We start from the raw sequence: 24,604 nt of genomic DNA on the forward strand, positions 1-24,604 counted from the left end.
CAAATTGAAAGAGCCACAAGGCAGGTTTGACCTTACATAAACGTGGTTAAGTATTGTGGAGAAATTCAGGGCATCTTGGCCCTGATGGAAATTACACAGAGGCACAAAATTAAGAATCATTCCTTTTATGTTGTCAGGAAATCTAAGTAAAATCTATGGAAGAAAGCTGTGGGGTCTGATGGTTAGTTTGTTAGCTCTTAGCTAATGGATGTATGTTTCAGCTATCCTTGAATACAGGTGCTCATCTCAAGCACAACCACACACAGTCCCACAAATTTAAACTAGGCTCTTGCAGATTAGACTAGACACCAACTGACCAAATTTAGTAGTCTCAGCTTGAAATGTTTCCAAACTGCAGTGTGATACACAGACAGAGTTCTGGACCACCATCTCACTGCTGGTAGAGATTGAAAATCTCCCTGTTTCCTCTGATAGCTACAAGTTAGCAAGCCTAGGAAATACAGATGCTGCTCCAATACCAGTCTTTTTCCATGACCTGGAAGCCACAGCCACACTGTATGTCTATAAAAAATAGGTTTGGTTGTATTAGAACGGTGAAAATAAGATTTACAACCAGGACTTTTTGTCTGGAATCCCATCAAGGGTTTCATGTGAGGCTGTGGGCAGCACAGCGGGCATCAAGGGCTCAGCTGGTGTTGCTGGGATGGCTCCTGCAGTACAAACACAATCAGGGAGCTCACAGTGTGTCACAGATAGAGCTGGTTGAAGGCACTGTCTCACAACACAGAACGTGTCTGTCTCTCACCAGCCACAGTACATCCTCTCTGCTAATTAGCAACATCCTTGGCAAAGTCTCAGCTGAAAGGATTACACTGTCTTCTCACCTTGCTCTATCCCTTCCTCCCCCAAAGAGGAATGTTTAGTCCTGTCAGGATGCAGCCTGGCTGGCCCAGGTAAGGAATCTGCCTTGTTTCCCTCCAGACTGCTCGTCTACCCGAAGATGGATTTTGTCTTCACGGCAACAAGTCTGGCCCTGACTGGAGGAAGGTGCAGCCTTGCCTCTCTGCAGCAGAGAGCCAGAGGTTGTCAGTCTTGTGTGCTCTAGAGGAACAGAGACAGGGAACAGCATCTGCAGCAGGAGCCAGAATGGTATTTTTCCAGCTTAGGACTGTGGGGTTGATTTCACAGCTCTCTCTGGCCATAGAGACAAACTACAGACCTTTTGTGTCTGCAAGAACAAGGAGAATTACCTTTCCTTTCTCCTGTTTTTTGTGTCCACTGAGCCCAAGAGCAATTTGAACTGCAGGTACATTCAGCACCTGGCACAGGTGGAAGCTTGCACAGGAATTCTGTGAGTGGGTCCAGTAGAATCCTTCTGCCTTGTGAGGCTGTGATGGTTGGGGGTCTGGCAGTGCAAGTCTGTGGGATTCATGGAGAAGGGCTCAGGTTCTCCTTTGTCCCAAATAGTGGGACAGTTAATTTCACTAGCATAAGGGAAATACATATCCAGCATGAATTCTCCTGCAGTTGGATGGACTTTTCTGAGCAAAAAGCTGAACCAAACTACTTCAGCATTTTCATGCCATAAGGAAGATGCTGATCTACATGAGCCTCATCTTTGCAGCAATTGTGCTACCTTTTGTGTCAGCTTGTAGCTTATACAAAATCAGTTTGATCATACCAGTTTGGTAAAAAAAGGCCTGTAAGAGATCTACACAACCTTGTCATCAATATTTTTGGCAACTCTATGATAGCACTTGTGAAATATTTTGGAGCACTTTCTTGCATCACCAGGTCATACCCAAGCAGGATAACATATTTACATGCTCAGTGTTAATCTATATGGCAGTGACGTACTTTTCCTTCTTTTGCCCAGCAATTTTCCTGATTTGCTCCAATTATATTAACATTAGTTCTTGCCCTTATGGCCACAGAAACTGGGAAATCAACCACTCAGCCTTGAGCTGGAAAAAGACCATTCTGGTTCTTGCTGCAGACTCTGCGCCCTGTTTCCATTCCCCTACAGCACATAAGGGTCACTTGCATGTGTTAATCCTTCACATCTGACTAATACCTGAATGGGAAGGTTGCTAGCAACATCCTTTCCAAAATCACTTTGACCTGTGTATTATATTACGCCATGAATGACTTGCATAAGGAAGTAATCAAAATGTGTATAGTTCTAGCTAGTGCTAATTGCCTTTTCATCTGTTTCTGGCTCTTTTTATTGTGTCCAATAAATGTTGATTATGCGGGGATTTAAATCTGTATTTCAACATAGTTTCATTCATGTGATGTGAATGACACGACTCACTAGCACTTCAAGGATGTCAAAAGCAGATAGGGAAAATCTGAAGTGCCTGATCTTAGCAAGAATGCCTAAAAGGTCAGGTGGAGGACATTGTTTCAGGAGGTCTCTGGCTCATAGAAACATGAAAACACAGCATGTGTGTATTGTATGTGAAAGTTCTTCTTGGGTAGTGTACATAAATACGCATACAGGATAAAGTTTTCAAATGCATAATTTTTTATTGCTTCTGATCTTAAGTGAGCAACATGGCATGTTGTAAAGGAGTCCAGTTTCTGGAAATGAAGATCCCTTAAAGTTGCCTCAAGAGAATCCGGGATCACTGCATCTGGAAGTTCTAGATCACAGCATCGTGAGAGGTTAGTGAAGAAATGCAGTCAAACTGGCTTACATGTTTGTTTGAAACCTATTTTAAATAAACTCTGTATTTTCAGGAAAATACAGGCTGAACTCGAACTATTCTGAGCACAGACTGAAGTTGATTTTAAAGCAACAGTTGTTATCATATGTTTTGCACCAATTCATAGAATTCTAAGGCCAGGAGAGGCCACCCATAACTGCAGAAGTTCATACTGAGAGCAGTTTCTTTGTAAAGTGTCAGTTCAGCAGAAACAGAAAATTTATTGGAAACATTTCTGTTTTGACTGATCAACTTTCTCTGAAGATCAGGCAGGACCTAAGAGACAAATGCTCACCAGGCAGATTCCTGCCTGAAGTCTGCCCAGTTTGCCAGCACGATCCGTCACTCCAGGATTTCCGTGTCCCCCACTGCAGGTCCTCCCCCATCCTGTGCTCCTAAGGCCTTCCTGGGCAAGGGGCTTCTAGGAATTCGCCATGTTTTGAGAGGAAACCTTCTAGCTTTTCCTGATGCTGCAGGATTGCTCAGAAGTATGGGCAGCTCGCCCTGTTTGGAACAAACTGGTGTGTTTTACATTGTTTTTTAATGTCAGAATTTTCCACGAAACAGAAATCGTAAGTTATAGCCAGCTTCAGTCCAGGCTGCCTGACTGTTCTCCAGAGGATTGGCCATTACAAACTTGCATTTTAACTCTGAAATACTTGCTGCAGATTTTTCAGCCAGAGGGTCTCTAACCTGTCCCTCTTTTTGCTGGTATAGAAAACAGTTTAGTATTTCTGTCTCTGCAGCTGTAACAGATAACATGTTAATTTTGGTGTAAAACAAGCAGATAGAAACAATCCTCCAAAGGCTGTGATCTGAAGCAGGGCAGGAAAAGCCAAAGAAGAACTGCTTTGAGCAGTTTCACCCTGAAGGTCTCACACAGCAAAGTAGAAGGCAGGAAAAAGGCAGAAAAGAAAAGAACTATTTTCGAGATAGTGCTGATCAAAACAGCATTGGTCTGAAGATAAGTCAAGCAGTAATTAGTCTATATTGTTGTTGTTTCATAGAGGCAATTGATGGCTCCCATGTATGAGCTGAGGGTTTGTTTACTCTCTGGTCCGTCAGAGCTGGCATAAGCCAGAACTGATCTATGCTGGGCTGCAAAGCTGTGCTCCTTCAGGCCTGGGGTTTGGCTTCTCACACCTGCACTGGTCTTTGGAAGCCAACACTTGTGCTCTTGAGGTTACAGGGAAGTGGTGATGGCTCCACCTCATGTGCAGGTAGAGGGTTAGATGTGCTGTGATGCAAACCACAGCTGTGTGGCTCTTAAAGTCACTTTTGCTGGACTTTCAGATCAGACAGGGCAAAACTCATATGGTTCATGGGAAATGCCCTGCTCTCTAAATTAGGAAAAGTCCTGATCTGCTCAGACCACTAGAGTGGCAAGCACTGGCCCCTTGGTTGAGAAAAAAATCTCAAATTTCATGCTTCAAGGCTGCACATTTCGCAGCTTTCCTGAGAGCTTGGTTCACTATGTGAACATACTATTGTATGTTATAGGCATACAAATATGTGTGCCATACAATAATCTGCCTTGGAAATCCCACTGGAGCAAAGTATTTAACTCTGAAAAATATTTGGAGTAACTTCTTTGCAATGTATAGAGCAGCAAGAGTTTAAGAAACAATCTCACTGTATTTAAACAGTCATTACTGCTTTCTGGGTAAATAACACATGTTTTTAAAATGGTCTCTATACACAATAGACGCTAACACAATAAATCCTAATTGCTCTGAAGGACCCATTAGGCTGTATCAGGTCAATACATGGCGGAGCTTTTTTGAAAGTCACTCACCCTGTTGTTACATAAGCCACAAATTGAAAGTCCATAAATAAGTATTTGCCAAATGAAGAGTGAGGGCTTTGCCAGGGCCATACCAATTTATCATGTCAACTTCACTATGGAGACTGTTTTCTTTTCAAGGGCCCATGAGAGAAAAAGAAAAGAAAAGAAGCATAATAACTTGATGTGTTTCAAAATCTACATATCTGAAAAGTTTCAGATGTTTCAGGCTGTACTATACCCCCCAAGAAAATTGGATGTAGGAACTTCACTGCTGCTTCCTTATCTCAGCATTGTGTGAGTCACAAGAAGGAGATTTGAAGACTAGCCATGGCTGTGGCATGGCAGAGGCCCATCCTCATTACCACCAACCCTTCTGCTCCTTTGGGCCAGGGCCCTGATCCTGCCTCTGCATGCTGTGGTATTAGCACCTCAGGACAGGAATATCCCTTCAGTATTGCCAATATGGCTCATGGGAAGGTTTCCAATGCCTGGGGGGACCAAAGAAAATTTTTTACATACATTTTATGTGCACCTATATGTACAAATATAGCTAGTTAATAAGTGATGAGTTTGGCAAGATTAGTTTTATGTGCAGCCACTCTTCCTGATTTTACTTTGATCTTACCTGAATTTCTGGTAGCATTTTACAAACTGCAGCACTTGTGTTAGGTGTAGCTGAAGTCTATGTCACTGTTAGAAATCAAGTTTTGAATTAATTCGTTCAGTAGTTTTCAAGTTCCATCTAACTTTTTGGATATGGTTACAGTTTGGTGTGGTTTTGTTTTCCGGCAGTATGTTAAGGTGTATAATTGCACAGGTGTGTATATAAAACAAATTGTATTGATGTAAGCTAGGATTTTTAAGGGAATTTCAGCAAGGCATGGTGAAAAGTATTCAAGTGATTTAAATCTGAATTCCTGTCCCCAGGCCTTTAATTCTTCTAGGCACATGAGAAATGTTCACTGCTGCTGCTGTTGCACTTCAGTAGGATTTGGGTGCCAGGGTCCCTCTGCAAATGCTGGCAGTGATTCTCACTCTGCTCTGCCTGCTTGCAAAGGGCCAAGAGTCCCTCTGTCTCCCTGCATGTCAGGTCCCTCCTGCCTGCAGTGCAGCAAGAACCTTGGTCTTATTTAGGAGCCCCCCTGTTCCATGCTGTTCCTGTTCCTGTGCTGTTCCATGAGGTCAGTCCTGCTGCCGGGGTTTGCAGCACAGGCAGCCTGGAGCTGCAGCTCTCAGGTGGGAAGGGAAACACTTGCCACAGGTGGAAGCAGAAGCACACCTGCCTTGGTGCAGCATGCAGTCGTGTCCTCAGTGTGGGGCAAGCACTGATATCCTTTTGTACCAGCACACAGTGGTCTGCTGTGCTGGCGCTGCCTGCGGGCTGCACGGTGATGCCAAAAGTGATGTCTGTTCCTGCACTCGTTACAGGCAGTAAGGCACAGTCCTGTGCTGCTGCAAACCACCTCATGGTCTACAGCACCCCCTCACTCAAGCAGTTAGTTATCGGGGTCACTGCTAATTTGAGCAATGCCTGAGCCAGCACAGCCTCCAGCTGGGGTGACTGGCAGGCTGCCCACCAGCACTGGGAGACTGGAGTCACCTGTGCTGGGCCCCCACTGCTCCCTTCCTGGGAGCTGGAGACTTGTCAGCACTGCAGACAAAACCAGGATTTGCTGCTTCAAGCAAGAGTCGAGGGCCAAGGGGTGGTGTGTTCATCCTATGACAAGAGAGGTAGGAGGTTTCTGCCCTACTTTGATACTGGCAAAGCCAAGGGCGAGATCAGTGCTCTCTGGCTTTGTCCCTGCCCAAAGCCTGGGCTGAAAAGCTCTTTGCAAAAGTCTGCTGAGTCCTCTAACAAGGGCAAGGGCAATACCCAGTCTTTACAAAGGAAACTCAGTCCTTTTCTAAAGTATTTTAAAAGTCAAGGTATCCATCACAAAAGCAACTTGTTCAGGTAAACATTGTACACTGACAATCAGCAGTGAAAGAACCAAATACAGAAATACTTATCACCTTTTTACTTTCTGCTTCTACCAGGAACCACTGCACCCCAGCTAAAAACGCCTCAGTGGGTGGAAGTATGTCTGTGAGGACATGCATTGTCAGTCCCTGCCTGTATCCTCTGGGCTGGAGCCAGGAGCAGGGATTAGATGAACTCCCAGGCAGACCTGTCTAGCATGGTGGAGCTTCCTGGACTCTTCTGCACATGGATAAAAGGTAAAATGATTTTTAATATCTTAAGAGTTTTTTAACTACAAAAGCATTTTCTTAGGGCCAGAAAACACTTCCTTTTTGGTCTGCAGGGTTTGGCACAGTAAATTTTGTGCAGACACATCTTCTGTTACTAATAGTGCTGTATGCACATAAAGCACTGTACTCTCATACTGTACTGAAGAGATGAGTAACAAACCTATCAATTGCACTTGCACTTACACCATATTTAATCCTGCTCTGGTTGTTCTGCTATATATTCATAAAAAACAAAAAGGAAACAGAAGCACAGAGCAAGCCAACAGATGTCTACCTGGCTCTTAATTGGATTTTATGTGTCCCTAGTGTAGCAAATACAGCATTATTTACAGCCAGGCTCTAAGAATTAGATACATCTGGAGGAGTGGCAAAACCTGAACCAGGCTACAAGAGTTGATAGATTTAACTGAAATGAAGAGCTGCCCCATTTCCCCATTATCTTCTCCCTTCCCACTTATGTACACGTTCCCCATTGTGTGTCAAATCAAACTAAGATATTGCCCAAGAGATTGCTTATAAAAATGAAAGATGCCAAAAAAAAGAGAATTTCTGCTCTTATGGAGCTTCATCAGCATTTTCTAATTGTACAGCAATGATGATAATAAAAAGGCTGCCCTCTGCTCTCAGCTATAATTTGGGTAATCAACTGACAGCCATAATGAAACTGTCTGTGATTGCTTTCTGCTGGGCTGCTAGTTCACAGAAACTCATTGTTGGGGAGAATTAAAAGTTATGACTCCTGCTACAAGGATATGCCACTGTCTTCCAAAGGAACATGTGACTTGTAATTTTCTTCTGTATAGCTCTATTACAGAGAAAACTTAGAGCATAAAGCAAAGAGGTATAGGGATGTGAGATTTATTTTTTCCCCCCTTTTTTAAAAAAAAATGTTGTTAAGCATCAAAGTTGACAGTGCCAAATAATATGCATGCCTAGGCCGGGTGGATATGGATTTCAGGGGTGGTTGTGAGGTCTCTCAAAAATCCCTGATGACTTTGGTCATCAGCAGTCAGTGCCCTACCTGTGGGTACATCAGAGCAGTATTATGCAAGACAGGTTTTACTTCTGGGAGGAAGGAAGGAAGGAGTTAAGTCATGCTATGAGTCTTTGCTTTGTGGGCTCTGTGCAGTTAAGGGGGTATTTTGGGTGCTGCAGCAGGCCTTGAATGCAAGCTGTCTGTACCTGTGATGTGCTGTGGGTATGTCTTGACTAGTAGATGCAGGGCTGGATGCAAGTACTGTGGTCCAAACTGCCCTTCCATCCACATCCACTGAGGTGGAGTGAGCAGCTCCTGTGCAAGGGCTTGGGAGCAGCTTTCTGCCTTGGCCAGAATCAGACTCTGCCATAGCAGCTGCAGTCTGTGACCCGCGATCTGGCTTCTGAATCAGGTCTGTTCCCCTGTGTGCCCCGAACGTGCCGTGGGCTTCAGGGCTTTCAGGGAAGCGCTTGAAAATCAGGCTGGCAATTTCGGTCTTTACGAATGCATGGACTGGAGGATTGGAATTCCTGGCAGCTGAACGTGACCACCTCGGTGGCCCTGGCAGGAGCCCGCGGTCCCAGGGCGCTGGGCAGAGCCCTCTGCCCTGGCACGGTCTCGTCGTTGGTTCGTGCTGCGCTCCAGCGCCTGCCACCCGCCTGGGAGGGAAGAAAGGGGCTGGCGGAGCGGATGGCGACCGGAATCCGGGGCAGGAATGTGGTAACGCAGCTGCCTGCTCCCGGGCACGGGCGATTTCCCTTCCCGCAGCGTTCCGGGAGTCGGGAGCGCTGCCCGGCCGGACAGCGCCGGGAGGCAGCGGCGGTAGATGCTACAGTGCCCCTTCTGCCTGGGCTGATGTGCCATGGCCGGAGCAAGGCAAATCCGGCCAGGACCCCTTCACCTTTTCCCTTCCCCTACCTAGGGTTTCCCCCCGTTCGTCCCAATCCCATTACGGCGGGCGGGGCCCCGGCCCCTTCCCGCGGAGGAAGGGGCGAAGCGGCAGCAGCGCCGCGGGCACGGCCGGCCCTCCTGCTCCGGCCGCCTGGCTCTGCGCGCTGAGCCGGGAAGTCGCGGCGCTGGGGGGGGCGGAGGGTCCCGGGTCTCGGGAGTGGCCCGGTGAGCAAGAGGGGAAGGAGATGCACAGATGCGGAGCAGTCAGTGGTTTGGCAGCACCGTCGTCTTCTCACTTGGCCGCCTGCCCCCGGGCCGCCGCGGGGCTCCGAGCACCGGCGGACGGGCCCCGGCGGGACGCCCCCGGCAGCGTGGGCCAGGGCAGCGCGGCGTTTCGCCGCCGCGGGACTCGGTGCCCGGCGTGGGGGCGGCCGCGGGGAGCCCCGGCGGGCGGGGCCAGCGGCGGGGGCGGTGCCGGGGCGGTCCCGGGGCGGGGCGCGGGCGCGGCGCGGAGCGGGGCCGCCTGCCCGCCCCAGAGCGCAGGTGGCGGCGGCGGCGGTCGGGATCGCGCTCTCGCTGCCGGCGGGGCCCCGCTCCCGGCGCGGAGGCGGCAGGTGCCGGGACATGCGGCGGCGGTAGGACGCGCGGCGGCGATGGGCGGCCGGGGGCTGCCGGTGCCGCTGCTGCTGGGGCTGCCGCTGCTGCTGGGGCTGCCGGCGGCGGGGCGCGCCGCCTCCAAGGCGCTGGTGTGCCAGGAGATCACGGTGCCGATGTGCAAGGGCATCGGCTACAACCTCACCTACATGCCCAACCAGTTCAACCACGACACGCAGGACGAGGCCGGGCTGGAGGTGCACCAGTTCTGGCCGCTGGTGGAGATCCAGTGCTCCCCGGACCTGCGCTTCTTCCTCTGCAGTATGTACACCCCCATCTGCCTGTCCGACTACACGAAGCCGCTGCCCCCCTGCCGCTCCGTCTGCGAGCGGGCCAAGGCCGGCTGCTCGCCCATCATGCAGCAGTACGGCTTTGCCTGGCCCGAGAGGATGAGCTGCGACCGCCTGCCGGTGCTGGGGGACACCGAGGTGCTTTGCATGGGATACAACCACACGGAAGCCACCACCCTGCCGCCTTTCTTTGGGAAACCCACGCGCCCTGCCAAGGACATGGCCAAAAACCTGACTCCACTCGATGGGCAGCGCCTCTCAGGGCTGGACTGTGGTCAGACTTGCAAGTGCAAAGCGCCCCTGATCCCCATCTCCAAGGAGTCCCATCCGCTCTACAACCGCATCAGGACTGGGAAGGTACTCAACTGCGCCATCCCCTGCTACCAGCCCTACTTTACCCAGGATGAGAAGACCTTCGCTACCTTCTGGATTGGCCTCTGGTCCATCCTCTGCTTCCTCTCCACCTCAACCACCGTGGCCACCTTCCTCATTGACATGGAGCGCTTCAAGTACCCTGAGCGTCCCATCATCTTCCTCTCTGCCTGCTATCTCTTCGTCTCCATGGGCTACATTGTGCGGCTGGTGGCAGGGCATGCCAATGTGGCTTGCAACCCAGAGCACCACCACATCCATTACGAGACCACGGGCCCTGCTCTCTGCACCGTGGTTTTCCTTCTCCTCTACTTCTTTGGCATGGCCAGCTCCATCTGGTGGGTTATCCTGTCCCTCACCTGGTTCCTGGCAGCTGGCATGAAGTGGGGCAATGAGGCCATTGCTAGCTACTCGCAGTACTTCCACCTGGCTGCCTGGCTCATCCCCAGTGCCAAATCCATTGCTGTACTGGCACTGAGCTCTGTGGACGGTGACCCGGTGGCCGGGGTTTGCTATGTGGGCAACCAGAGCCTGGAGAATCTGCGGGGCTTTGTGCTGGCACCACTAGTGGTTTATCTCTTCACCGGCAGCCTCTTCCTGCTGGCCGGCTTCGTCTCGCTCTTTCGCATCCGCAGCGTGATCAAGCAGGGCGGCACCAAAACTGACAAGCTGGAGAAGCTGATGATCCGCATCGGCATCTTCACCGTGCTTTACACTGTGCCTGCCACCATCGTCATCGCCTGCTACATCTACGAGCAGCACAACCGGGAGGCCTGGGAGCAGGCACACAACTGCTCCTGCCCGGGGGACCCTCACCGCCCCAAGCCTGACTATGCTGTCTTCATGCTCAAGTACTTCATGTGCCTTGTGGTGGGGATCACCTCCGGCGTTTGGATCTGGTCTGGCAAGACACTCGAGTCCTGGAGGCGCTTCACCACCCGCTGCTGCCGGGCCAGGAAGCCTGCAGGGGCCTCTGTGTACGGTGAGGCCAGCCCGGCCCTGGTGGGCAGGACGGTACTGCCCAGTATGGCCTCCTACCACAAGCAGGTCCCACTGTCCCACGTGTGACCGGAGGGAGCCTCAGTGACCCCAGCCACGGGGAGGAGAGGGTTGCAAAGACCCTGGGCCACAGAAGAGGTGGTGACAGCTGGGCCACCCCTGGCATCTTCAGCCTCACCGTGGTGGTGCTGCTTGGGACCACGGGCATGGAGCAGCTGCAGCCCCAAGCAGGGAAGGGGGAGGTGCTGCCGGCTATGTGGGGGCAGATGGACAGGGAGGCCTGGGGCCTGGCACTGCCATGTATATCCTGGTTGGGGTCCTGGGATGCTGCTGCCTGTGGGCCAGTCAGGAGGCAGTAGCCCTCAAGCACTGATTTGTGTCCCACAACAAGCCTCTGGGCAGGTCGTGCCGGTGCTGAGGTGAAAGGCAGAGCTGTAGCAGGCAGGGCAGATGGTGGCCCCCAACCCCAGGTGGGGGCTGGCGCTGCCACTGAGCCCCTCACTAAAGCCCAGAGAGTGGATCAGGGAGAGCTGGCAGGGGGTGCTGCCTCCCTGGGTGCCCTGGGCATAGCAGCAGACTGTCCTCAGTGCCCCCAGAGCCCCCAGGCACTGCTACATATTGAGGAGGAGGAGGCTGGGGGCCCTGGTGTGAGGCGGAACTGAGCTGCGCGGGCTGGGGGCTTCATGGGTGGTGGCAGTGCAGGAGGAAGAGGCCGTGGAGAGCATCTGCCACAGGGACAGGGTCCCAGCTGTCTGCAGCACAGGCAGGGACCAGGTGATCCCCTGTGGTCCCTTCTGCCCTGGGCAAGCACATCCGGCTCCCTTCAGTCAGGGCTCAGGACGGGGTGGGAGCTGGCTCCGGTGCGCTCGGCTGGGCGGCACCGGCCCCTGCTCTGCGATGGGCAGCCAGCTGCACTGCCCATGGAGCCGCTCAGCCCGCGGAGCCGAGGGCGGCACAAGGGGGCCGTGGCTCCGGGAGCGGGGCTCTCCTGAGCTGTCCTGTGCCCTGGGAAGGGTCGGTGCTGCTCCTTGTCCTGTGTGGGTTGCCTGGGGTGAGGGAGGCAGGTCCTGTGTCCTGCCTGCCAGCTGTGGCATGTGGCACAACCAGCCCCAGAAGGGTGGTCACAGCCCTGCAGTGAGCAGTGCCTGCACGGGGGTATCCTGGCCACATGGTAGGCTGTCTCTCTGGAGCAGCAGCCGGGCTTTCCTGTCAGTCGGCTTCAATACTTGTTGCTGCTTTTTTCAAAGCTGTGCCTCTGCCAGAGAGAGTAACAGATTTGAGAGGGAGAAGTTAATTTAGGAGAACTTAGCAGAGCGCTCGTACCTCTTTTCCTCCAACTTCCCAAGTCTTTTTCACCTCTGTGGATCAGACAGCAGTTGAGCACTGACAGAACCCATTGCCTGGCATTAAGCAGTGGTGACAGCTGGGTTTCAGTAAGAAGAATAATGGTGAGGGGGGCCCTGCTGTCAAAGTCACTAAATGCAGCCAGGGCAAGGGGCTCCAGCTGTGGCACGGGATGAGGCTGGCTGCCTCTGGCTTCAGGCCACTTATGAAAGCACCTGCGTTTTAATTTTTTTCCCCTTGCCCTAAGCAGTGGTGATGTATGTAACTACCCAGCCATTACTGGAGTGCTTTTTGCCCTCCTTCAAGCGTGGCACTGTGACCCAGCTGCTCAAGCACTGGAGAACAACTGCTGGCTTTGCTCCTGCAGGGCTGCAAGGATCTGATGTTGTTCTTAACACGTTTGGACCACTCCAGTCAAAAAGGTTTCCCCCTCATTTTAAAACCAAAACTTGGGAAGTAAGGGAACGCTCAAGTGGTACATCTCCAGGTAAAGGTACTGCATGAGCGTCTCTGGGGTGTCGTGGATAGAGGAGACAGAGGTGCAAGGATGGAGGGCTCACCAGGGACTGTTCAGTTGCACCCATCCACACTCTTGCAATAGGACTCACCCCCTCCAGCATGCTGGAGTACTTTATTGTGGACAGAATTGCACCATATTGTGTTAGAAGCTGTAAATAGTTGTATTATAGCCTAATTTGTACATACAGAAGCCGTAGTGACCTTTGATACAGGTTAGGGACAGGTGTGTTCTCAGCAGTGAGGGAGGTCAGGTGCAGAGACACTGTAGTAGTCTCTGCTGTAATCCAGGGCATTAAATGATTCCAACCTCCTCCATTCCACACCTTGCTGGACTCCTCTCTCTCTCTAGTGCCTTTTGTAGATACAGCTAAACACACATCATGCAATACAATGAACAAAACCATGTCAAAGGTGGTATTTTGCTGTTTTTGTTTTTTCCAAAGTGCAACTGACTGTGTAAAGAAATTCAAGATTAGCTACAAACCGTTGCCTATTGAAAAATGCAAGATCGTTTTCAGCTTTGATCTAACGGTAGGGTAATAGAATCAACTCGTGTTTGAGCCTGGCTTCTCAGCAACAAGTGGCAGGAGGGGGGATGGAGCCGTTGCCGTGTGCCCTGTCTGCTGTAGCCAATTTACATGTTGGGTTTTGCCTCTTCCGTTACTGATGCTGTTCAATGTTGCTTAAATAACTGTACTATATTATGTGAAAAGCTGAAGAAATTTTATTCAAAGAGAAGTATCAAGATTAGTTATTTATGATGATAAAAAAATAGTGTGTGTTGTTTTCTTTACTTCTGCTTCTGTTAGAGTATTTATTACCTTAAAAGCTTACCTGTCAGGGGGAGGTGTGTGCTGCAGGGCTCTTATCACTGGGGATCGTGGGGAACTGGTGAGGCAACTGCACTTGCGTGGCACAGGAATAGCATGTTCCGTGTGCACGAACGCAGGCAGCGCTGCCCTTGGCACGGAGGATGGCACATATCCGTGCCCTCAGCGCCGGCGTGCCCGGGCTGGGCTGGGCCCTGCAGCCAGGCTCTGCCCATGCCGGGTTCTGTGCTGGCTGTGCCTGTGACCGTGCGTTCCCTGACGGGCCAAGGTCACGCCTCGCTGCTAAAAGAGGGTTAACTATCAACTTTTATTGGCGTTCTGCAGTTTGCACAGTACGTGTCCCTTGCCCTGTGCTGAGATCAGGCCCTGAAGAGGTGCCCTTTGATACTCGGGAGGCCAAGCAGATGACAGCTCCTAGCCAAGCAGGATGCTGCTCGCCGGCCCGTTTGGGTGGCCGTGTTGCCATCTGCTGTGCGACCTCTCCTCTTGCGAGGAGCACTCGGGGAGGGACAGCAAGGGGTTAAGGCTGGCTCCGTGGTGACTAATGGTGCAGGACTCTGCTATCTAGTTAGGTGTGTAGGCACACACCAGGTCCCACCAGATAGGATCTCTTACCTGGAAGCAGCATTCCAGCACCCAGTGATAAATCTGACAGTCCCACAGCCTGACTCACTTGATTCTGCAGGGATCTGCCCCCCATGCTCAAGTACAGGCAAAACACACCATTGGGGCTGATCCTATCACTTGAAGGGCAGTAGTTTTGGGGTGTGGAGGGGACATGAACCATTTCACATCAGGTTCTTCTCAAGGAGCTGTGGACACTCACTGCCTGCTCCCGGAAGTAACTCCAGCACGATGCTGGCAGCCTTGTTGTCATTCTTGCCTGCCAGGAAGCTGTTGTGTCCTCAGTAAACAGGAGTTTGGCAGCACTGCCATCCACCGCCTACCTCAAGCCAGTTTCCGAGCAAGGGAAGGGCCTTTCCTGCAGGCAGCGTGTGAATCACCTGCAGGACTCTGTTCCTGTGAGCACACACATGATCCTGCACAGCTGGCCCAGTGCTTGTGCTCCTGTGCTCTCCAGGTTCCACTTGGTCAACTTAAACCACCCTCGACGCAGTCACCGGCTTCCCTGAGGCTGAGCAGTGCAAACGCAGCACAAGTTCAGGCTGGGTGGCATGGGGCATGGCAGTGTCTCATGGCATGGGGACCGTGTGGCTCTTCAACTAGATCAGAAACCAAAGTGGTTATTTCACCTAGAAAATGCCTTGTCTGTGAAGACAGCCTGAGACCTTCCTAATCCTAAGACAAACAGGCCCAGGCTCTGCCATTTAAGTGCTCTTTTGCCAGTCCATTGGGAAATGGGTGTTAGTAAGGGCACTGCAGTCACTTTGGCAGTACCCTGTAATTTGCTTTATGTTGGCAAACAGCTTATTTGGTGCAAGGATAGTTTTCCCAGGTAACAGTATGGAATGCCAGTTCTATGTCATTGTCCTGCACTGTGGGAAATCCCAGGACAGGATGGGGGCTGCAGCTGCCCAGTGCTGAGCTCTGAATGGAGCAGCTCACCCTGCCCTGAGCACTCCTGCCAACCTCTTGTGCAAGCTCTTGCCTCAGTGGCTCTTCTGTCCAATTCTGCTTGCTCAGGGTATGCTTGACACCTATACTCTTATCCAGGAGCAGTGGTCTTGACATTTATTCCATCCCTCAAGTGCCTGTCCTCTTAACTGCCAAACCCAAACTGAAGTAGTTCTCATAAAATTCCCTTGGAAACAAAATACACAGTCCCTGTACACAAGGGGAAGGGGCTGCTGGAGCCCAAGGGTATCTTGTAGCCCACGAACACCTCCATGGCCTCCTGCCCCTGCTGACACACACTGCTCCTGCTGGTCTGGCTGGTGCTCACATCAGTCTTGCTGGGCCATAACACAGCTATTGTCTCTGCAAACAGCATTTACTGCCAGATGGGGAGTGCTACCCTGGAACTGAAAGCAGGCAGAGGTCACCTCAACATAGATTAAATATTATTCAGCTGTTGGATTGAGAAAAACAAGGTACATTGATCCTATAGCCAGTTGCTCTTCCCTGGGAGCAGAGGTAGGTAATAGTCTCTGTAATTCCAGTATTCTGACCATGACTGTAATTTTTTTTTTGTCTCTTTGAGGAAAGTGTTGCCAGCATATAGAATAGTGCAAATTGGAGCATATTTCCCCTGTACAGTTCATTGTCCAGCAGAAACACCCAAAAGCAATTCCTTCTGAAAAACTATGACTGCCCAGCACTTCAAAAGGGAGCTATATGGTTTACATTTTATTGTTTAGCCAAGAAACACACTACCTGTGTTTTCCAGAATCTAACTCCTTCAGGAGTACCAGAATGGTAAATGGAATTGCTATTTTTTTTCTCTTAAGAAGCTGAGTTGGAGTTCAGGCCTGCATAGTATCTGCTGAACAGATCAAAATCCCATTGATTACATGCTCTGGGCTACAGTAAAACTAAAGCCAGGTAATATTCAAAGCAAAATTAGGTTGCTGTCTCCTGCAGGATGTACTGCAGAAGCAGCATCAGCTTGAGATGTCATTCACCTGCCATCCAGATCAGCAGGAAGAGTCTCCATCTCATCTGGCAAGGAAGGGAAATGAGTGCCTGCAGTCTCTGCTGAGCAGCTCACAGAGAGTGGCTGCTTTTGGAGCAGCCCCACAGCAGGGTGCACCAGACCCATCCCACACAGCTGAAGGCACCTGGTGGTGCTGAGGAAGCAAAGCTCCGTAGCAAATACTCACAAGTCAATCCAGGAGCTGGGCACTTGTAGCTTCCAGTTTAGTGCTCCTCAAGGCAGGACTTAAGAACCATCAAATCACCTCCACAAAAACTGGCCCTACTTAAAGACCATTGCAGTGCAAAGAAACTGTCAGTGAGTGGTTTATTTGAGCAGCCCGAGTCAAGTTCTAAATCCAAAGACCATGTGGGAAGATCTGGGCAGCCATGCAAGGCTTCACTGCACCCAGGCATTGCCGGCCCATGGGGACCAAATGAAGGTAGGTAGGCTGGTGTGGGGAAGGGAGAGGCCTTAACAAACACCACTTTTTGAGGTGTTTGTCTTTGGTTTTTTCCTTTTATGACGGGCAGTGGAATCCAACAACTGTACAGAACAGACTCTTCACCTTTAACTTTAATTAAAATAGAGTTTATTAGCTTTTCTTTTAATACAAACATGAGAAAGGAAAACCACCTGAAGATGTAGTGTTATTTTCAATATTGAATTGAGATCAATACCTGAAGTGCCAAGTTCCGTGGGTTTGGGAGCCAGGGGCTGGCACGTTTGCACACTGCAAAAGGCTGTATGCATCATTTGAACAGCTGAGTGCAGCCACACTGATGGTGGCACTCACACAGCCCCACTCCCAAAGGCAGATGGACTTGTTCAGTGTAAATTTCTGGGCCTTGGCTGTAAGAGGAAGTGCACAAAACCCGTGTCATTCAGAGGGAGATCTGCTCCTAGGACACTGCCTAGAACCTATTTGGATCCAAGAAGGGAAGATACTACAAAGACTTGTAACAGGAAGAGTCTATAATAATACTTATCCTGTTTAGAGTTCAGTTTCAGAGCTTGAAAGTAAGCTCTGTTCCAAAGTCTCAGAAAGAACAAACCCCAAGCCTCTAGAGCAGTTGCACAAGATAAAATTCACTTTGGGGAAAAAAAAAAAAGTTTATAGAAAGCTTTTTGATAATTCTCAGTTGAACACATTTTTTTTTCCATCTACCTCGATAGGTAGTCCAGGATTCTCAAACTCATTATTGTCTCATTATGAATGTAACTTCCTCCCAGGAAACTGAAACCCAAGGAGAGCCAGATGGATGCACAATATCAGCTTTAGGAACTCACTGTATATAGCACAAGAGATCTGCAGTAGAACTCAGAGAAGCAGTGCTGCACACACGCCATTCACCACTGGATTGCTACACTGTTTGGGATGGTGATGATGTTTCCAGACCAACTTCTTCATTCAATGCCTCAGAAAAATACACAGATTACATCTCTTCCAGAGCAATATAAGTATTAGAAAATGAGAGAAGCACCATAATTCACAAGAAATGCAGCATGGACCCTATACATTTTAACAATACATAAAACCGTATCTCTGCCCCCAGTCAAAACATTCAAAGTCTTTTGACAATCTTTACTGGAGTGAAGTTGTGGGTGCAGAGATGGAATTCCTTCCTGCTGGGCAGCTTCTTGGTATGAACACATCACCAATAATAGCAGCTTTTAGTAGCCAAACCAGGGAAAAGCCATCAACACGAGTCTATGCTACTGTTTTCAGCTCCAGAGTGGCTTTATACTTTTAAGAGTCCCATGTGTTGTTTTTGTTAACACTGCATTGACCTGAAATACAAATGCAGTGAGACTCTGGATGACAGGGGAGAGGAGGGAAGAACATTGTAACTATAGTCATGTGGTTAGTGTTTAAATTCTAAAATTTAAAACTACTTATTATTAAAAACCTCAAGAGTTCACAGCTATAGGCCTACATAGTAAGCAAACATCTGTAGGGGAGAGAAGGAGATAAGTTTGTTTTTGCACCTCTGGATACATTAGAAGGAGGAGAGAGTTGATTTGACTTGATTTGATTTGATTTGTCTTGTCTTTTGCACCAAGCATGTTCCTCAAGCTCTGGGCTCCCTTGGCTGAGTGGCTCTCCTCGCTTCCTCTTGCTGGAAGACACCATCACCGCTGGCCTGTGTGCATGGAGTGGTGGATCCCTCCGCTTGGTGTGGATGCTGCTTCCTGGTGCTGCACCTCGCTCTCTCCTCAGGAGAGGATGGCATTAGAACGGCGGATACCAACCAAGTTATCAGCACTGAACGATCGTCTCATAGCAGCTTTTGACAAGTCTTTGTATTTGTCTTCACACAGCCGGGAGATTGCCTGGGCACCACACACACACAATGGAAAGTGAGCATTAGCAAAGTCTGAACGTTCCAAGGGAGGTTTTACAAGGGCAATACCAACAGCACAGGTGCTCTGCAGCACTGACACTCCTGGCTTTTAATGAGGACTACTCTGGAGGGAAAATACTAATGGGGTCTGTCCCCAGGTCTGTCCCCAGACCTAAAGAAAGTGAATGGTTTCCATATGCAAGTATCTGCTTTATTTTACTAGTCTCACTATCTAATGAAGAACTTGGATCTATTTCAGACTTAAGGTTGTGGAAGTTATGTTGAAAATCACTGTGAGTAGCTGGGTCTGGTGCACGCAGCAGCACAAAAAATTTATTTTAACAGTGCAGAAATGCACATAGGCATTTCTCTGAGAGGAAAGGTTCAAACTGAAAAGGTTTCTGTGCTCCCTTGGGCATCTTACCCCTGGCCACTCACGGAAGGGCAAGCCAAGGAAATTAATTTCTACTAGGGTGTCTGTTTTAACTTTATATTCTCTACCCCCTCTCTCCCAACATATTCTGGATCACCCTCATGATCTGAGAAGGGAGGGCAGCCATGGTACTTTATTATAGCAATTAAATATTAGCACATGTAGAACCTAGTGTTGAATTGCTTTTTCATCCCTTTATTGGCTTGCCTCTGCCCTGCTTATCTAGCTATTCTAGTAACAAGCCTAATTATTTAAATCCTAATAACACAATTGTCAAAAAAAATTTGTGTCTCCTCCCCTGCAAGGCCTGTTTCTGTTTGGAGCCTTCAGGCATTATCAATGCAAATTAATAAGGATACCTGTAATAAAAAAGTTGACCTGAATTTCAGCCCTGAACATTTACTTCCATTAATAATTTACCACCTATCACCAGATGAACTTTCAGAATCCTGATCAGCTACAAGCCTACACCTTCCCTTTAAGGCAGCACCCATTCAGCACAGCCCAGTGTTCTGCAAGTTCAAAAGGTGAAAAGCACTCTGAGCATGAATAAAGTTCTAAGTGTATTTTAAAATAATTATTTACATTTATTTCTGCTGACCTTCTGGAGGCATGCATTTGGCTCAAGAGTGGCATTCTTTGAGACACTGGCGGCATGAGCTCCTGGTGCAAGACCAGACAGACTCTCCATCCTGCTTTAATGCTAGCACATCAATCACACAGCAACCTGTGTTGACATATTTAGCCCCAGTTGCCCATATGGTGTAAATCAGTTTTCAGTTTCTGGAATTCACTAATTCACTGCTTTATACAAGCTCCTATCAGCTGCTTATGCGCTTCTAACTGAAAGGTAGAATTAAAAATTTCAGCAAATAGTCTAAATATTTATCACATTTTAGAATTAAACTCCAAATGTCCAATATACATGCATTAGTAAGTGCATGATAGCAAATTACATACTGTACTGAAAATTACTCTGGTTTTAAATACCAAGTCCCCAAATACTAAGAAAGAAGAAACAAAACAGGCTCACAATCTGTAAATCATCCACTTATGCCCTGGCACTGAGCAGTTCAGTAAACAATTTCCTGTGGACTCTGAACTGCCCTAGAACCACATTTACAATTAGTGACAGTGTTAGCTTAAAGTGCAAGTAAAAAGGGTGAGACAAAGCAGAAGAGCTGCATTGCTTAACTTTAAATAGAAGAATTCATAGGCATATAATACTTATCATTCCAAAGGACCAGGAGGGATCACACTTACTCCTGAAGTTCAGGCACTTATGGCACAAAATAAAATCCCTAGCCCTTGGCAGAATTATTGGGGGTGGACAAGGGGACAATATAAGCCAAGAATCTGCAGCACACCCCTCTCTGAAAAGGGACCATGGTATCAGTGTACACAGGGCCTGTGGTAATGCTTTTGTTGAAAGGTCAACAAAACAACACGCAGAGTCATCAATTAAACCTGGACAGATGAAAGGTTGCATTGATCCAATGAGAAATTTCCCTGGGAACCCAGGTAATTTGTATATTTTCAAAATGTCTTACATATCTCCAACAACTAGGAAGACTGACTCTGCAAAAGTTAAAGCTTTTTAAAATGAACCTTCATGCCAAGAAGGCTGCGGGGCCTCTCCACAAGGGCAGCCTTTCCCATGGAGCAGAAAGGGACAGTAATGTGCATTTACACTCCTCTGGGCATTCTGAAGGATTCCCAAGAAGGAACTATTCCAAAAGTTTATCTGAAAGTGACGTTTCTCTGGAAAGGTGGGAAGCCACAACTTATTTCTGCAGCTGCCCCCAGACAAATTGTTTATTAAACCATGAGAGCAGTAAGGGTGCTCCCTCTAAATCTAAAAGCAGCTGTGCAGTGGGATGCAGTGGGAAAACTTCAGCTGGTAGTATTTAGAAGGGTCTGAGTGTGACTGTCTCTAGGTGCTTGGAATACAGACTGTGACCAGAGAAGGACACACAATCCATTACATATGACACTAATCCTTTCAATCTTAAGTAGCTTAGCTGAACTACGGTTCCCAAAATAACATCCATTTTATTTTGCTATCTGCTATACTTTTGTAATCTCTTCCAGAACCCTTCCTTTCCTCAGAATCCTATCTTAGCCTAGGCATGGTTTTAGAAGTGCTACCTGTATTTATAAAGGGGTTAAATTACCCTGTAATACACTAATCTAAAAGCTTTTTAGTTTTTCTAACTGCCACTTAACATGATTAGCAACAGATGCTCTTACTACTCATACAAGGCAGAGGAGTCCCCTGCTCAGCCGCTCTCAGACCATTTACCTCCAGCTTCTGTGCTCTCTCTTTACTGAGAGGCTCCAGCAGAAAGCTCAGGTTATTGTCATCTGCTAGGGAGCGAAGATCAAAGTAGTATTTGGCGTAAACACTGGCAGGAACATTGATATTAAACTGCAGTAGCTCCAAGAAGTGTCTTTCCATCTCGTTCCTAGGAGGCGTAAGGGACAGGAGACAAAGGAAAATAAAGATTGTTTTAGCTGGCTGAAAACACTGAAGAGACCTCAAGCTTGTTTTAAACCCAGCAACTTTGAAACAGGTCACTGAGAGCTCTGCATTATTAGTTTTGAGAGACAGGTCATTCTCTGGTGCTCAAAACAAGGTGCAGCTTTTGAGTCGTGGCACCTCGGGCTCGGCTCGGAAGGCAGTGCCCTGTCGAGCACTCGCCCGGCAGAGCGGGGAGGTTCATTCTTCGGAGTTCCATTAGTGCAGCTGTACAATTCATGTGCCATTCTCACTCTCATACGGCCCCACACTATAGTGATCAGATGAAAGGAATGATGTATGCTGTTTATTAGCTCTGAAGAACTTGCAGACATTTTCACCAGGCTGATAACAGGAAGGGGGTTTATTGAAGTAGAGGCGGACTAACAAAAGGAGTAGGCAGATCACCACGGCAACAAATGGATCTATGAAGAGCTGCTGCTATTATCTCACAGAAAAAAGCCTCTTGAAGCAACATGGATTCATCTCCAATAAATAAATAAATAAGCAGCATTAGGTGGGAGAAGGAATTTTCTCCTCAATAGCATTAGGCAGGATAACAAAGTACTATGTCAAAGGGCACTGTCCAGTTTTTACTCTCTTGTCTGTTTCCACTGGGCAAAATACTTGGAGGAAAGCGTGCAAAGTGCCATGACATGAAAAAAACTGCTTCAGCTACTGTAATGTGGTCAGCTAAAGCAGAGATACTCTACAGAGGAAAAACAATGTTTTACAAATTAACCTAAAAAGAAAGTGGTGGTAACCAAGCCCAGCAATTCAGTTCAACAACAACTCAACAAACACTACAGGTAGCAGATCTGTTCCAACAGAATTTAGCAGCTGTATAGGCCAGCTGTGTATAAACCAGAAGATGGGTTGCATCAAGTCAGTGCCAAGGCTGTAAATGCTTTTTTTGGGAGCTTTTAAAATGGATGCTTTACCTATCAGTGCGGGCACAAATAAATGAAGGAATCATCCCTGTTGTCCTGTATTAGGTCTCAATATGAATAGCAGCTTTGTGCTTCTTTCTAGCATAGCAGACTTGAGTATCATTGAACCTAGTGCCAAAATTAATTTCCTGTTCATATGGTCATAAGCCTATAGAAATGTAAATCAGATAATGTTTTGATGATCAGCTGATCAGAGCTTGATTTACCCTGTGAGTAAATGCTCTTCACTGCCCCTTTTGTACTCACTAGGCTAATACATTTTAATTCTGTAAAAAGACAATTCTTCATTGGATTAACAAGTCTATTAACAGTGGTTTAAAACCTGGGAAAGGATAATGCCCATGTTTTTTCTGTGCCTTATTTACAAATACACGTAGCCTAAAGAATGCACAGCATGTGTCCCCTTACAAACAATCATGGCAAGATTAGCAGCTGTACTGTTAATTTTTCAGCAATTATGGATTCAGTCTCATCAAAGCTAGCAAGTTCTGACAAAGGATGACTTCCAAATGTCAACTGAATTTCCTTTGATTTTTTTTCCCATTAGAAATAAGTAAACAAAAGAACTATCTCCCAAAACCCAAAAGAAAAATGTCTTTCATTAAGAAAACACACCTTTGCCTTGGTCAAATAGAAAAGGGCTTGTGATAGAAAAATTAAGAGGAACACTTCAGCTATGTTGAGTAGGATGAGGCAAAGGCAAATGACCACATGTGGCAGTAGCCAGGCCTGGATCTTGTACCCCTTCAGAACCTGAGAGCCCCCAGCTCCTGCCCTAGCAAAGCTGTTGGAGGTGCTGCCAACACAACTCCGAGCAGAGGGGAGAGAGTTTGGTGGGGAGGAGGTGCACCCGTGCTGCCTTCACAAGGGGTGCCTGGCTTGTAAGCACACACACAGAGATTTGCAAACTGGATGAACTAAATCAGATATAAAACCTTTTGCCACTTCCAGAGTGGTGCAGCCCCTGTGCTTGGCTTGTTCAACAAGAACATCTGTCAGGTTAGTGAGATCATTCTAGCTACAGAGAGCCGAGAGGAGAATTCACAGCAGTTCACGTGCAAAACTTGCCACCAGCTCTTGTAGATAAGCTGTTCCTGCACAGGAATGGCCCAGTCAGGGAGCCATACCTGGTACAGTCCTGCCAAGCAGTCTTTAGCTGGGGACCTGCTGGGATTTTGGGTACATTCTTTGGCAGCATCACCAGCCATCTCCAACATTAGAATGCAACTGTGACTGAAATCCGTTGCCAATTATTTTCTCTCACTAACTCTTGTATTTGGAATACTGACTATCAAATGACTGGTTTAAAAAACATTGCAGCTACTAAAACTGACAATAACTATAGCACCAACCATGAATTGAAAGCAGACTTGCAAACTTAAAACAATTTTGCCAGGTATTTGAAGCAGTTTTCCAAGGTCCCTATAATGTTATCCATATAATGGATATATATATATATATATATATATATATAACATATATAATGATGTTATCCAGCCAAAGAGTGGTGAAGTCTGCCCAGTTGCAGAGCCTGAGATGAACACCCTGTGCCACTGCCAGGAAGGGAGTAGTAGAGTGTCTGCCCATACCTAAATTCAAAGGTCTAAGTCATCTCAAATGAGATGGGATTACAAAAATCCCATCCTCAAATTGGAGGAAAAAATTATGCCTAAATTCCATCTATTTTCCTTACCACAGTCACTGCTTTGAAAATGCAAGTACTGACAATTTCAGGAAACTCAGCACTGGCAACAGAGAATAAATATCCTGCTTGTTACAGATATTTTCAGTGCTATCAATTTGATGTGTCCCAACTAAGGCTAGAAGAAGAGACATCAAAAAGAGCAAGATGTACCCTCCAGCACTCCTGGCTTTGCTGACCCCACTTCAGCCATCTCAGAGTTATTTGCAGCTACGCTTCAAGTACGTTCCTCAGATAGATGAGCACTCGGGGCCAGGCTAAGTGAAGATGTACATTGTATAAAATCACTAATTATGCTTTCTTGAACGCAGGGCTGGCACAGTCCTGCATTTTGAGACAAAGGACTCCCAGGCAAGGGGTATGTATAAAACAAGTAACAGCGGCTGATATTTGTGATGTGAAATAATTTGTATAATAAAATTGTTCTGGTGCAGAAAACTCCATCATTTTCAGAAATACAGCCCCCCACCTAAAAGGAAGAAA

The 24,604-nt window shown here is 48.0% G+C and overlaps 2 protein-coding genes across 2 annotated transcripts in view; one reads left to right on the forward strand and one right to left on the reverse strand.

Moving 5' to 3' along the window:
* The first annotated feature begins 9,138 nt into the window (after positions 1–9,138).
* On the forward strand, positions 9,139–13,543 carry FZD5 (frizzled class receptor 5). Its single transcript, XM_014879402.2, has one exon. It carries the CDS (start codon positions 9,226–9,228, stop codon positions 10,954–10,956), a length of 1,731 nt encoding a protein of 576 aa, XP_014734888.1. The 5' UTR covers positions 9,139–9,225; the 3' UTR covers positions 10,957–13,543.
* A 3,205-nt stretch (positions 13,544–16,748) lies between these two features.
* CCNYL1 (cyclin Y like 1) overlaps positions 16,749–24,604 on the reverse strand; it is a 33,206-nt gene continuing 25,350 nt past the window's right edge. The window contains exons 9-10 of the mRNA XM_014879378.2: positions 21,254–21,416; positions 16,749–18,507 (exon numbers count right to left, since the gene is read on the reverse strand). Of these exons, the coding sequence (XP_014734864.1) occupies positions 18,391–18,507; positions 21,254–21,416 (280 nt within the window). The 3' untranslated portion in view covers positions 16,749–18,390. The remainder of the gene's footprint in view (positions 18,508–21,253; positions 21,417–24,604) is intronic.

This window comes from Sturnus vulgaris, chromosome 7 (assembly GCF_052056855.1).
Source record: "Sturnus vulgaris isolate bStuVul1 chromosome 7, bStuVul1.hap1, whole genome shotgun sequence".
Lineage (NCBI taxonomy): Eukaryota > Metazoa > Chordata > Aves > Passeriformes > Sturnidae > Sturnus > Sturnus vulgaris.

Excerpts from the sequence above, each read along its gene's own strand:
- FZD5 (XM_014879402.2), top strand. The coding sequence starts at position 9,226 with ATGGGCGGCCGGGGGCTGCCGGTGCCGCTGCTGCTGGGGCTGCCGCTG.